The 13,565-nt window shown below is 42.5% G+C and overlaps 1 protein-coding gene across 1 annotated transcript in view; it reads right to left on the bottom strand.

The window, feature by feature from the left end:
* Positions 1–13,565, bottom strand: part of FAT3 (FAT atypical cadherin 3) — a 417,794-nt gene that overhangs the window by 97,053 nt on the left and 307,176 nt on the right. Inside the window, 1 exon segment of the mRNA XM_032219713.1 lies at positions 1,913–2,109. Within this exon segment, the coding sequence (XP_032075604.1) occupies positions 1,913–2,109 (197 nt within the window).

Here is a 13,565-nt window from a genome sequence, read left to right as displayed (position 1 = left end):
CCAGAGAGAGAAATATCTACCTCTACCTAGGATTGAACTTGCAGCCTCCTGACTGTGAGGGGAGAGCTTCACTTTGAGGCTGCCGCACCACTCATTTCCTAAGCTTTGCATATTCAGTAGAAAATAGAAGAGTGGCAACCTGCATGCTCAGCATTTTCAAATTCTCAGCGGGCTCAAACGGAAAGATCCAGCCGTATGGAAAGGCATGGGTCGTGGGCTACAGTTCCCCACCTTTTCTGGGTTTGTGGAGCAGCTGTGGGGGGGTGGGGTCCTGCACAAGCAATGGGCAAGCATGTGTCTGATTGTGCAAATGGTGTGTGTGCACACATGCTCTCCCGCTGCTTGAACAAGTGGGGATACATGTGTACCCGTGGTCACCCACTTCCGCGGTCCATTTCCGAATGGCTCAAGGCCTAGTAGTGGACTGCGGCTTGGGGGGTTGAGAACCCCTGATGTAGACAACCCTACGAAGGAATGTCTCAAGAGTGTTTGCAGCATGACTACTATTTAGGAGACAATCCAAGGAGCAAAACACAGCGCACAGTGACAAAGACATTTAACAGTGGTTGATATGCAAGACATATACAGAAATATACGTGGCAGCAAATACCTGGCAAGCAATCAATCTTCTTCTTAACTCTGCACTGAGAACTTAGCAATGGATACCAGACACAAGGAGAGAGAGATACATGGAGAGAGAGAGAGAGAGAGATACGCCCTCTCCTGGCTGCTTTATATAAACACCTCTTAAAGTGGTAAAGTCTTGTGTGGACCCCCTAACGAAGTCTTAAAGTGGCTATGCCAATGCTGATTCATCTTCATTGCATCAGCCTTACATTTCATCAGCTTTACAGTTGCATCAATTTACGTTGGCTGGTCACCTTTAAACCATCATTACCCCTGACAGAATGCCTGTCCATGCCTTTGATGTAATTTATTGTAGGGATGGTGTACAAGTGTGGTCTCCTCCTTTGGAGTGTTTAGTACTCTTGATCTGAAGAGGAGAAGATTGATTCGGATATGAAGGGGTGAGAGATAAAGCAAAATAAGAGGGGCCGAAGCCCAGTTAAGGGGATGGCGCTTTACTGCTTTTGATACAAGTGGTACAGATAGCTCTTGACTTTTAACAGGTTATTAAATGACTCTTTGAAATTCCAACAGATCTTCCACTCTCTATTGCCCCCAACAATCTGGGTCAATACATTTGCCTCCAGAATTTTCGTTGGTTTTCATCTCTTTTGAAAGAGAAGAAGAGCCACGACGGTACAGCAATTAGAATGAAGTATTGCAGGCTAACTCTGCCCACTGCCGAGGGTTCGATCCTAACCGGCTCAAGGTGGACTCAGCCTTCCATCCTTCCGAGGTCGGTAAAATGAGGACCCGGATTGTTGGAGAGCAATAGGCTGACTCTGTAAACAGCTTAGGGAGTGCTGTAAAGCATTATGACGTGGTATATAAGTCTAAGTGCTATTGCTTTCTGTACTGAGTATCAGTCTTCATTCTTCACTGCTACCTCACTCCTTATCTTTCCTATGCTTCCTGAGAGCCTTGATGGCGCAGTGGTTAGACTGCAGTCTACTTCTGCTGACTGCCTGCTGCCAGCAGTTCGATTCTCACTGGCTCAAGATTGGCTCTGTAAACCGCTTAGAGAGGGCTGTAAAGCACTGTGAAGCGGTATATAAGTCTAAGTGCTATTGCTATGCCATGTATACAACAGATGGTTTGGAAGTGCTGCTCCACGCCAGCGCCCCCATTCATTATCCATTTTTAGATCGTTCTGACCCATCTCCAGATAGTTGGCATTGGAAACGTGATGCGTAATATGTTCAAGAAAAACAAATTCTTCAGTTTTATCTATCTGTTTATCTGATCTAATCTTAATTTCCATCCGTTGAGAAAGCTGGCAACTAACCTGATCGCAGACTGGGCTGTTGTCATTCACATCGGTGACGGTCACTTCCACCGCACTCTGGGTGACGAACAGTCCATCAGTGGCTGTAATGTTCAGCAGGTAGACATCCTGTTCTTCTCGATCCAGAGGCCTCTTGACATACACCTTCCATTCATTCTGAACCAGGCCAAGAGCAAACTTCCCTTTGGGGTTTCCTCCTGTGGCAAAAGCAGAAAAAAAAAAAGCACAAAAATATGTTGCTTCAGGCAGGATATTAAGAAGTCCTAAAGGTTTCTCGCAATGACCTCCGCTCAAGCCAAAGAGTTAATACTGATCCATGTTAGTTCATCTGTCACGGATCGAGGGAACTATAACAGAGAATAGAGAAGAACAAGAGCTGAACTAGTAGTTTAAAAAGTATGTTCGGGTAAAGGAAGGGCGGGTAAGAAGGCGGTTGAAAATTAAAAATCAGATTTGAAAAAAAACCCCCAAACATCTGTCATGGATCGAGGGAACTGCAACAGGGAAGAGATAAGAAAAAGAAGAGAGGAAGTAGTAGTTTAAAAGGATATGTTGGGGAAAGGAAGGGCAGGTGAGAAGGTGGTTGAAAATTAAAAATCACATTTGAAAAAAAAATTGAAAGATTTTTAAGAATTGTCATATTTAAGGCATGGGGATGTTATGGCTTAGCAACTAAAGACCCAGGGTGCTATACCATTAAGAATTAGTATAAAGATAGACATTAGAAATGGGGAGAAGATCACTTTTTTTGATTTGGGAACTATTCTATTAACGGGTAGAAAAAAGCAGCAGAATTTTGAAATCTGGATATGTAAACAAAGATGCGTACTAGTATAATGAACATCGAGTAATTAAAATAACCAAACCTTATGATTATTTGGAGATTAATTGGCTATAAATGTGTTGTCTACTTGATGTTTATAGATGTTTGACATTATTAATGGATTATAGATAAAATTAAACAGAGGGCCTAATCAAACAATGCAAAATTCTTAATAAGTGGAGATGAAGAGGTATCGAGAGTAATAGTTACAACTGCTGTGTGTATAAGATTTATTATAGGTATTCAACAGAGAATGTAGAGATTGCACCCGGACGGTATTACTGTTACTGTGAATATAGAAATCCTATACATAACTAAGAAAACTGTACAATAAAAAGTAATAAAAAAAAGACCCAGGTGCAAGACCCCAGCACTGCATGTTACTTGCCTCAGCTCCTGATGATGTTACCTAATTTGGTAATGAAATGTCTGCAAGGAAGCAACCAAGCTCAGAGAGCACCAAGGACTCCACAGTTCAACTCTGAGCTGCAAATATTCTCTTCTATTGGAACTACTAAAGAAGTAAGAGCATTGTTCTCTTCTCACAGCCCATCTTCCTGATGCTTCTCAAGCTCCTTCTCCTTCACAATTTTGAAGAACGTTTCCATAGCCGGCAAAAACAACATGCCACACTGACCTGACCCTAACCTACCGAGAATAAGTTAGCTAATTATAGTCCGCATCCTTCTGAGCTCATCTTGGCAACATGTTGAGACGCTTGCATTTCTCACCGTGAATCCCAACGGCAACTTTCTACCATGTTTTCCCCAAAATAAGACCCCAGATCTAGTGGATTGGGAAAGAATTTGGAACACAAATTATAAACTAACACGATCAGCAGCACTTAAAGAAAATATATACAAAATGTTTTATCGTTGGCATTTATTACCAACAAGATTGGCAAAAATGTACCCGAACATGAAACCGACCTGCTGGAAGGGTAAAAAAGTACAAGGGACCTATTATCACATATGCTGGACCTGCCCGGAAACACAAAAATATTGGACAAAAATTTGGAAATGGGTGCAAGAAATTACAGGAGAACAGATAAAATACAAACCCGAAATCTTTCTACTGGGAATAATCAAAGGGAAATATACAGAGAAAATTAAGTACATATTAACACATCTGCTAACTACAGGTAGAATAGCATTTGCCCAATGCTGGAAACAAAATAATACCCCCTCGGATGAATTAATGATTGAAATTTTTTTGGATTGTGCAGAGATGGACAAATTAACACTGAAATTAAAAGATAAAGAAGAGTCGGAATATTATGAAATTTGGAACAATTGGTACAAATGGCTGCAAAACAGGAACAAAATTAATTAAGCCAAAAAACAATATATATAAATATATCTAGAACTGTGTATAAAGTGTGTAAACATAGAAGCGAAATATTATATACATGTATGATGACATAACAATGTTGATGTAATGACTGTAAGGTGTTGTAAAAGGGAAAAAATAATAAAAAAATCTGTCAGAAAAAAAAAAGGCCCCAGTCTTATATTTTTGCCACCAAAAAGAGGCACCAGGTCCTATTTTTGGGGGTGGGGGAAAGAATGTTGTCCACTGACTCATCTCACTGGTGCGTGTTGGCCCCCGGCCTCCTTTTCACTGTCAGGGACCTTCAGGAATTTCTTCAGCCGGCAAGTCTTTCCTGAAAGCCTCTGAAGCCAATAATTGATCCTGAGCTCTGTTATTACTTACAGGAAAGCTTACCTGGCTGCAGAAAAAATGGGCCAGCAAGGCAGGTGGTGGCGGGGTGTGCGAGGCCTGGCTGCAACTGTCCATCCCCGCCCTAGCTTAATTTTTACCCGTGCACCCTGGAGTGGGCGGGATCTTAATTAGGGCTTATTTGAGGGGTGGCAGAGGTGGTATTCAGCAGGTTCTGGTGAACTGGTAGCGGAATACAGTATCCTTCCCCTGGAGTGGGGAGGTAATGGGGATTTTGCAGTATCCTTCCCCTGTAGTGGGAAGGGAATAGGGATTTTGCAGTATCCTTCCCCTGGAGTGGGGAGGGAATGGGGATTTTGCAGTATACTTCCCCTGGAGTTGGGTGGGAATGGAGATTTTGCAGTATCCTTCCCCTGGAGTGGGGAGGGAATGGGGATTTTGCAGTATCCTTCCCCTGGAGTGGGGAGGAAATTGAGATTTTACAGTATCCTTGCCCTGGAGTGGGATGGGAATGGAGATTTTGCAGTATCCTTCCCCTGGAGTGGGGAGGCAATGGAGATTTTGCAGTATCATTCCCCTGGAGTAGGGTGGGAATGGAGATTTTGCAGTATCCTTTTCCTGGAGTGGAGTGGGAATGGAGATTTTGGAATATCCTTCCCCTGGAGTGGAGTGGGAATGGAGATTTTACAGTATCCTTTCCCTGCCACGCCCACCAAACCACGCCCACAGAACTTGTAGTAAAAAAAATTGAATCCCACCACTGGGGGTTAGGGCTTATATTGGGCACACATGTAAAAATCAATCCAGGACTCACTTTTGGAGTAGGTCATATTTTCGGGGGAAACACGGTATGCAAACGACAACCCCGTGAGTCAACTTGGGAGACGGGATCCTTGTTTTGCTCCTCTTGAGGGTAATCAGATTCAAACAGTGAACAATCAATAGGCTTCACGCGGCACAATTCTCTTCCCACTTCAGTCTCGAGGGGACATGCTTCAACCCCCTCATTCCGGTTACTAGGACAATTTCATTAGCTGCTGATTATGCAATCAAGGGAGTGCAGCAGGATGTGTTAATGGAGGTCTCTTCTCCCTTCCTCCCCCCCCTCCCCATACCGCTGGTGTTGTTTCTGTATTCGTTACAATGCTTGTTTGGGGGTGTGTACGTGTGTTGAGTTGAGTGCCGATTTCCAGAGCCTGCCAAATGCACAAAGACACATGATCTTTAAGTAGACCTAACAAGAGGTCGTTTAAAGAGCCGTTTCAAGATAAGGCCGGCAATTAAAGTAAATTTATACAAGAGGAAAAAGCCAGCGAGGAAGAGAAAGGATGAAGCTAATCAGCTCGCTATTACCCTAGAAGTCTGACTCTAAACACAGGGATATTACTTTTTCCACATCATTAAATTGCATGGTGCAAAATCAAGTCGGAATGCTTGTCTCCCCCGTCTTCTACAAGGGAAATAGAGCCATTTCAAACATTGGGCTATACAAGGAGTAAAAATCAGGGAATAATGATTTTGATTCATGTTCCTTAAAATTCCCAGTGTTTATTTATGCCTTGATGTTAAAAGTCTAGAGAGATTCTCAATCATCCGGTTTCATGATTGTCCAAAATGTCCCTTTTTCAAAAGGCAACTGGATTTTCTTGGGGAGGGTGGGGGGTCTTGTCTAATGGACAGATAGTTTATCCTTCACTATTTTTGTTGCCAATTTTAACGCTAGTTTTTATACTTGCTGTCATTAATTTGGTGGTCTTGATATTTAATCATAGCCCCCTTTTTCCATTGCATTTTTAGCTATCCGAGTAAACTACGGTTCTGTTATTTGTTTTAACAATACCAATAGCACTTAGACTTACATATCGCTTCGCAGTGCTTTACAGACCCAAGGGGCTTATAGAGTCAGCATATTGCCCCAAAAATCTGGGTCCCCATTTTACCGACCTAGATGGAAAACTTGAGTCAACGTTGAACTGGTGAGAATCAAGCAATTCCCCATGGCCAACTTGCCACAGCCCACCCATCGTGGAACCACCTGCTGTGGCCAACTCACTGTGGAACAATTTGTTATGGGCCAAGAGCTACACTAATACAGAGGTCAGGAATCTTAAACACTCAAAGAGTCACAAAGATCCTAACCAGAAACCACCTGTTCAATTCTGGAGCCAACCGGAAGTCCCCACCATAGAGCCTCCTCCTAGCATGGCATCCTTTTTCCTCTGCCAAGCGAAAGTCCAGTTCCCCCACCATAGAGTCTCCTCCTAGCGCAGCATCCTTTTACCTCTACCTGTCCTAACCGAAAGCCCTATCAACTGTGGAGCTGACTGGTGACAGGGAGCTGCAGCAGAGGGATGAAAGAGCCACATGCGGCTCCAGAGCCCTGGGTTGCTGACCCCTGCCCTAATAGCAAAGAAATAGTGGGACAGAATCATTAACAAAGGGATGCAAACGGAAGGACAGAATGAAATGTAAATGTCAAAAATTTACATTTTTAAAAATTTTTATTTTAAACAATTGAATTGTTAAATTGTGCTGCGGCAAGTTGTCCCATTCGGTTTCTTCCCTTTTGAAAATGTTTTGCTTTCGGAGAAGTTCTTCTCTGAACTGAAGAATCTTCTTGGATGTGAAGCGAAATGTTTTCAAAGGAGAACAAAACAATACCAAGAAAGTCCAGTTGGGAAAAAACACATTTGGGATGATGTTAAAAGTGACATTATCCTACGAGCAGGGGTGGGATTCAGCCGGTTCGAGGGAACCAGTAGCTACAACAATCAGCTGGGGAGCTTCCACAGTGCTCCTGGGGGCTAGGGAAGGCAAAAATGAGCGAAAAATGGGCCATTTTTTTTGCTCGTTTTTGTCCCCCCCCCCCGCAGTCCCTCAGGAACACTCTATAAACTTCCTAAAGGCTATGCATGCCCTTTTTTTGACAAAAAAATATGTTTTCGTGAAAAAGGGCCGCTTTTGGGTCTGCAGAGTGCAAAACCTTTTTTTAAAAAAATTTGCCAGTTTAAAATCTTGGTGCGTGTTATACTCCAGTGCGTGTTATACTCCGAAAAATACGGTATATAAAAATAAGGACAAATCCCATTCCCGTTTAGCACCGATGATATTGGTAATAAAATGTCTGTAAGAAAACCACCAAACTCAGAGGACACCAAGGACCCCACAGTTACATTTCCCTGTCTGCAACATACTATATTCATTGTCAATGGAGGTGTTTTGGTTTCACTTTACTAGAAGGCATTTCAAAGAGAACTTGTTCAACCTTCTACTTGGACCTTTGATCACAATCATCTTCTTTTAACGTCCCCATAATCCCTTGCATCAAGGTTGAGTCTGGGCAACTGAATGGAGCAAGCAGAATGTTGAATAGCCAGACGCCCTTCCTGTCGCCAGTGCGGAGTTTTGTTTAGCAGATATATTCTCATTGTGCCCAGAGAGAGAAATATCTGCCTCTACCTAAGGATCGAACTCACAGCCTCCTGATTGTGAGACGAGAGCTCAAACTCTAGGCCACCGCACCACTCCTGACTTTTGACCACAATGATGGCCTCAAATCTGGCTTTTGCATGCCATAATGTAAATAAATCATAAGTAGAATTCAAGATTGTTTATGTTATTTAGTTAGTTATGAGAGTTACTGGCTCAATACTTCTGGAATATAATGGTTTGGGAAATGTTGTTCCAAAGAATCACCTGTGGCTTAATTTTTTTTAAGGTTAAAAGAACTGTGTGTGATTGTGTTATATGTTTGCGTGTGTGCATGGAAATCTATGACTTGGATCTTTTATTTCCCCTATATATGCTTGCTTGCAAATCCAGTTCTCTGGTGATTAATTAACTTTTCTGCTAACATAATAAGCAGCACCAGCGTCTTAAAAGCATTCTAATTAATCATTTTTTTCTGTGCATTTTTTAAAATAGAAGAATCCCGACTGCAAATATTAACATATTTTACATCTTTAAAAAAATCTACTGCCGATTTTCTTCTTCCATTCTGCTTACATTACAACATACAAGAACTACTTTAAAAAAATCTGACTTTTTCAAAGGCTTTAAAGCTTAAACAATCGGCATTATAACCTCTCAAATATCTCGTTTTTCTTTACGTCAAGTCTGAATAGCCCCTACCCCAAATCAGTACATTTTACAAAAGTTAGACATGTTCAACTAGATAAAAGGAATGTGCAAATCCCCAAGAAAAATAAACTCTTCAAAACACAGGAATAAACCACACACAGAAAGTTTACAAGGTCAAAATACTGCAGTGTTGAGAGTTCCTACAGTTAACAGATTAACAAAATGCTAGTCTTTTCCCCTTGCCATTATGATGCTCACTGCTATCACTTGGTGATTATCTTTACATCATAGAGACTAAAACATATGAAGAAGGGTTGCAGGAACTGGGCATGTCTAGTTTAATAGAAAGAAGGACATGGGGAGACATGATAGCAGTGTTCCAATATCTCAGAGGTTGCCACAAAGAAGAGGGAGTCAAGCTATTCTCCAAGGCACCTGAGGGCAGAACAAGAAGCAATGGGTGGAAAGTAATCTAGGAGAGAAGCAACTTAGAACTAAGGGGAAATTTCCTGACAATTAGAACAATTAATCAGTGGAAGAACTTGCCTCCAGAAGTTGCGAATGCCTCAACACTGGAAATCTTTAAGAAGATGTTGGATAGCCATTTGTCTGAAACCGCATAGGGTTTCCTGCCTAAGCAGGGGGTTGGACTAGAAGACCTCCAAGGTCCCTTCCAACTTTGCTATTGTATTGTATTGTATTGCATCATACATTTTGGGGATTTTTTTTCCTGCATGGAAAGTTTTCATGATTGTGAAACACTGGATTGGCATAGGATTCACACCTGGGTGCAAGGAAGTACTATGGCAATAACAACATTGAAAATGAAGGGAACCTATGTCATATACCAGTATTGGCAAACCTTTTCGGCACCGAATGCCAGGAACCAGAAGAGCAGCTGCCCGGTGCGCATGCGCGCACTGGAAGGATGATCTTCTGCTTTCCTGGTCTTCCAGTTTCTGGCGCGAATGCGCCCGTGAAGATCATGCACCCCGGAAACCGGACGATCACCTTCCCGGGGCGCAAATACGCACCGGGAGTCTGCTCTTTCAGTTTCTGTCACGCGCATGCACACCAGTCAGCTGGTCTTTGGGCACAAATGTGTGCCAGAAACTGGAAGACCAGGCAGCCGGCGTAAGTGCCATAAACTGGAAGATCATCTTCCCGGCGTGCGCATGCACACGGAGAGGCTGCTCTTCTGGTTTCCGGCTCTCCCGCATGCATGAAGACCAGCTCTCCGGCACGCTGAAACCTGGAAGAGCAATGGGCGACGGTTCACGTTCCCGGAGAGATGGCCTTCTGTGCCACTTCCGCATGCCTGCCATAGGTTCACCATCATGGTCATATACAATAACCACAAATATCTGATAAATAAGTGTAAACTGAGAAGACTCAGATTTAAATCTATGTTCAGATAGATTTAAGCAATTCCATACTTTCCAAGGGTGTGAAGGACCCAAAACAAAATAGCAGGAGGAAGAAATAATATTCATGTTTGTCAACATATAAAGTAATAAAGATGGGATAAACATCTAATAAATAAATAATAAATAAAATACTTTCATTTGTACATACCTAACAAGGTTATTTTGTTTAACTTTGCTGTTTCTTTGTGGTAATGTTAGGAACATAATTCTAACGGTTGGGTTGGCAATATATAAATCATGTAACAATGTTGTACCTGTTTCTTTAAATCATACTGTAAAATGCGATTGGTTGCTGTTTTCCTCAATCGGCCATAAGAGGGAGCCAGAATGACTGTTAGCTCTCTGTTTGTTAGATGCTGGGCTGATCTGATCTGAGTGTTTTGGAAGCTGGCTGTTAGAAAGTGCCATGAACTATTGTAAGTTTTGTATCTGCTAGCAATCTTTGAGTACCAGACTGTTTGTATGATTATGGACTATGTTATTTGGATCATCCCTTAACTGAAAGACATTGATGACTGACTGTCTTATCTGTGTATGACTTGGACTGTTTGATGGACTCTGATACCTCTATTTCCACAAAAGTAAAAGTGTCTCTGTATACTGGTTTGTGTCTTCTCCAACACAACTCTCACAATGCTTCGCTGAACCTACTCGCTCTCCCAACTGGGAGCTTACCTAACAGGTTAGTTTATGGTTCAGGGTGTTGTTCACCCCCAGAAATTGGGTTAACAAATAACAACAGTTGGAAGAGGCCTTGGAGATCTTCCAGTCCAATCCTCTGCTCAAGCAGGAGACCTTATACCAATGATGGAGAACCTTTTTGCAAAGGTGTGCCAAAATTGTGTCCACGTGCATTATTGTGTGCACGTGTGTGCCCATACCAAAATGGAATGTGCCCCATCCACCTGCGCATGCACACGCAACCCCCCGTGCATGTGCGTGCAACTCCCCCATGGGGAGGGGGGAGTTTTAACCCTCCCCAGGACAAATATAATTTAAACAGCTTGTTAGGACTGTGAGCCGATTCCAAGTCCAACTCCTTCCATTGCTGCTAATTCAGAGTTACACTGACTGTGTTACAGTTGTTAAAGCAGGTTAGAGGAGGAAATCCAAACAATGCACATTCACTGCCTTCCAGGGGTGGGATTCAGGCAATTTGGACCGATTCAAGTGTGCCAGTAGCTCTGACCATCCTGAAGGTAAGTTTTATTAAAACTGTGTACATGCATGAAGCACACGATTGCTGAACCGGTTGTTAAACTGGTAGGATCCCACCACTGCTCCCTTCCTCAAGGGAATTGTTTATTTTTGTCTGTCCCCCGCCAAAAAAGGAGAACTTTAATCAGTGTGAGAAAGTGAGATCTTTTCAAGCCTCTAAAGTTCTCTCGCTTCCAGGGAACAATTGATTTTAAGCCTAGATGTAAGGACAGTCACAGAACGGCAAGCAAAAGAGAGAGAAACAAGGAATGTCACGCTTAACGCACTTGCTATCTGGTGTGGCTGCACAGTTCCTTTTTGCGAAAACAGGGCCGTCGTCTTGAGCTCATCCCAAAGGTGTACTTCTTCCTCCGCAGATGTGACCCCGGCACAAGCAAATTGCACCGAATTAAGAACGCTTTGGGAAAGAAGCGCATTATCCAAAGGGCTCACAGTATGGCTCTGTTGTTTCTGCCGAAGAGATCTGCATGTACAAGCACAGACGAGCAGGGGACTTAACCTTTTTCTTGCCATTTAAAATCTGGCGCTCAGCTTGATACGGGATTCACCTCATCGCCTTGCTGCTTTTCCAACCCACTCGGACTGACATATGAAAAAAAAAAGGGCTTAATTTTTCTGGTAGCAGGGAAAGGAGAACTTACTTTGGAGCATTATAAAGCCTTGTTGCCCAGAAAAGAATTCTCTCTCGCCACTTTACCCAATCTCTTTCTGCAGAATTCAATGTGTTGTTGTTGTTTTTCCTGCCCCCTTTTAGCTTCGGAGCAATGGAGAAAACTGGCAAAAAAATATCAGGGCAAGCGTTTTTGGGCCGAAGGATGCTGTGAGAGCTGTTTTCAGAGCGTGGCTGTGATCAGAGAAATAATATCTAGACCCAGAATGAGAAAGGTTGATGAATTACCGTATTTTTCAGATTATGAGACACACCTGACTATAAGACAAAGCTAAATTTAGAAGAGGAAAACAACAACAAAGAAAGGATTTTGGCCTCACTTTTGGCCCTTTTGGGGGGCCTTTTCTCTACCCATTTCTGAGGCTCTTTGGGCCATTTTGGGGGCTTTCTTAGGTCCATTTTTGAGGCTTTTCTTGGCCCATTTTCAAGGCTTTTTTGGCTCATTTTGGGGGCTTTTTTCGGTCCAATTTTGAGGCTCGGGGCCCATTTTTGAGGGTTTTCTTGGCCCGTTTTTAAGGCTTTTCTAGGCCCATTTGCGAAGCTTTTTTCAGCCTGTTTTTGAGGCTTTTTTGTGGCCTGTTTTTGCAGCTTTTTTCGGCCCGTATTTGAGGCTTTGCCTTTTTTGAGGCTTTTTTCAATCCCTTTTTGAGGCTTTTCTTGGCCCCTTTTCAAGGCCTTTTTTGGCTCATTTCTTCTGGAGAAAACAGGCTGAAAAAAGCCTTGGAAACGGGCCAAGAAAAGCCTTGAAAATGGGCTGAAAAAAAGGCCTGAAGAAGGTTTGAAAACAGGGCATGCAGAGCCCAAAAAATGGCCGGCGGGTGGGCGGGGTTTCGGCAATATTCGGTCTATAAGATGCACAGACATTTTCACCCCCTTTTGGGAGACAAAAAAATATGCCTTATAGTCCGAAAAATACGGTAATAGAATGAATTCATTTTAACGAAATGTGATATCCTTAGTCTGACAGCTGCCAGTCAGATGGAGAATAACAGATTTGGAAGGGACCTTGGAGATCTTCTCGCAATCAAACCGAGGTGACCAAAAAAAGATACAGCTTCATTGTTGATCTCACTTTTCCCATGACGTTACATAGCATTTAGCAGTGGTTGGAGCTGAGCTAAGAGTTCTGTTTATCTCCTTTTTATAAGTCTGAGGTTCACAACAGCAAATAATGTTATCAGTTTGAAATGGATTAGCTTCACATACTTAAGTCTTCTCTGATATGAGTCTGGCAAACAAGTCTCTTGAGTAAATTATTTGCAGACCGTAGAGCAAGTATTTATACATTGCCAAGCCTTTGTATATACATAACCGTCTGTTGCTGATGTTCATCGCGGTTCTGCAGTCAACATTAATACTAAAATATCAAATGTCACCAAGCTGCGTTTGTTTTAGAAAAAGCTGAGCAGGATGAAAGCTAAGATGTGTTTAGCCTGAACATGGGCCTTGTGCTTTCATTTTGCTTATTGAGATAGGAATTCTACAAAATTATTACACAGGCACACCGCTACATTGACTTCCAAGATCAGAAACGGACATTCTTTAAAACCTTTTGCCATTTTGAGGATTTATAAAGTATGAATTTTTCTACCGGCCGAGCGTTGGGATCATAAGCTTGCCCCCACAATGGACACATTGTGTAGGCTACAACTTTCCGCTGGGATCAATTTGTGTGCTTGGTTTTGCGTTGCCAAAGCCGTTCTGTCATTTTTGAGGCTCAAAAAGGCCGTTCTGTAAATACAATCATGCATGAAC

The sequence above is a fragment of the Thamnophis elegans genome, chromosome 6 (genome assembly GCF_009769535.1).
Source record: "Thamnophis elegans isolate rThaEle1 chromosome 6, rThaEle1.pri, whole genome shotgun sequence".
Classification (NCBI taxonomy): Eukaryota; Metazoa; Chordata; class Lepidosauria; order Squamata; family Colubridae; genus Thamnophis; species Thamnophis elegans.
This window is presented reverse-complemented; position numbering and strand designations above follow the sequence as displayed.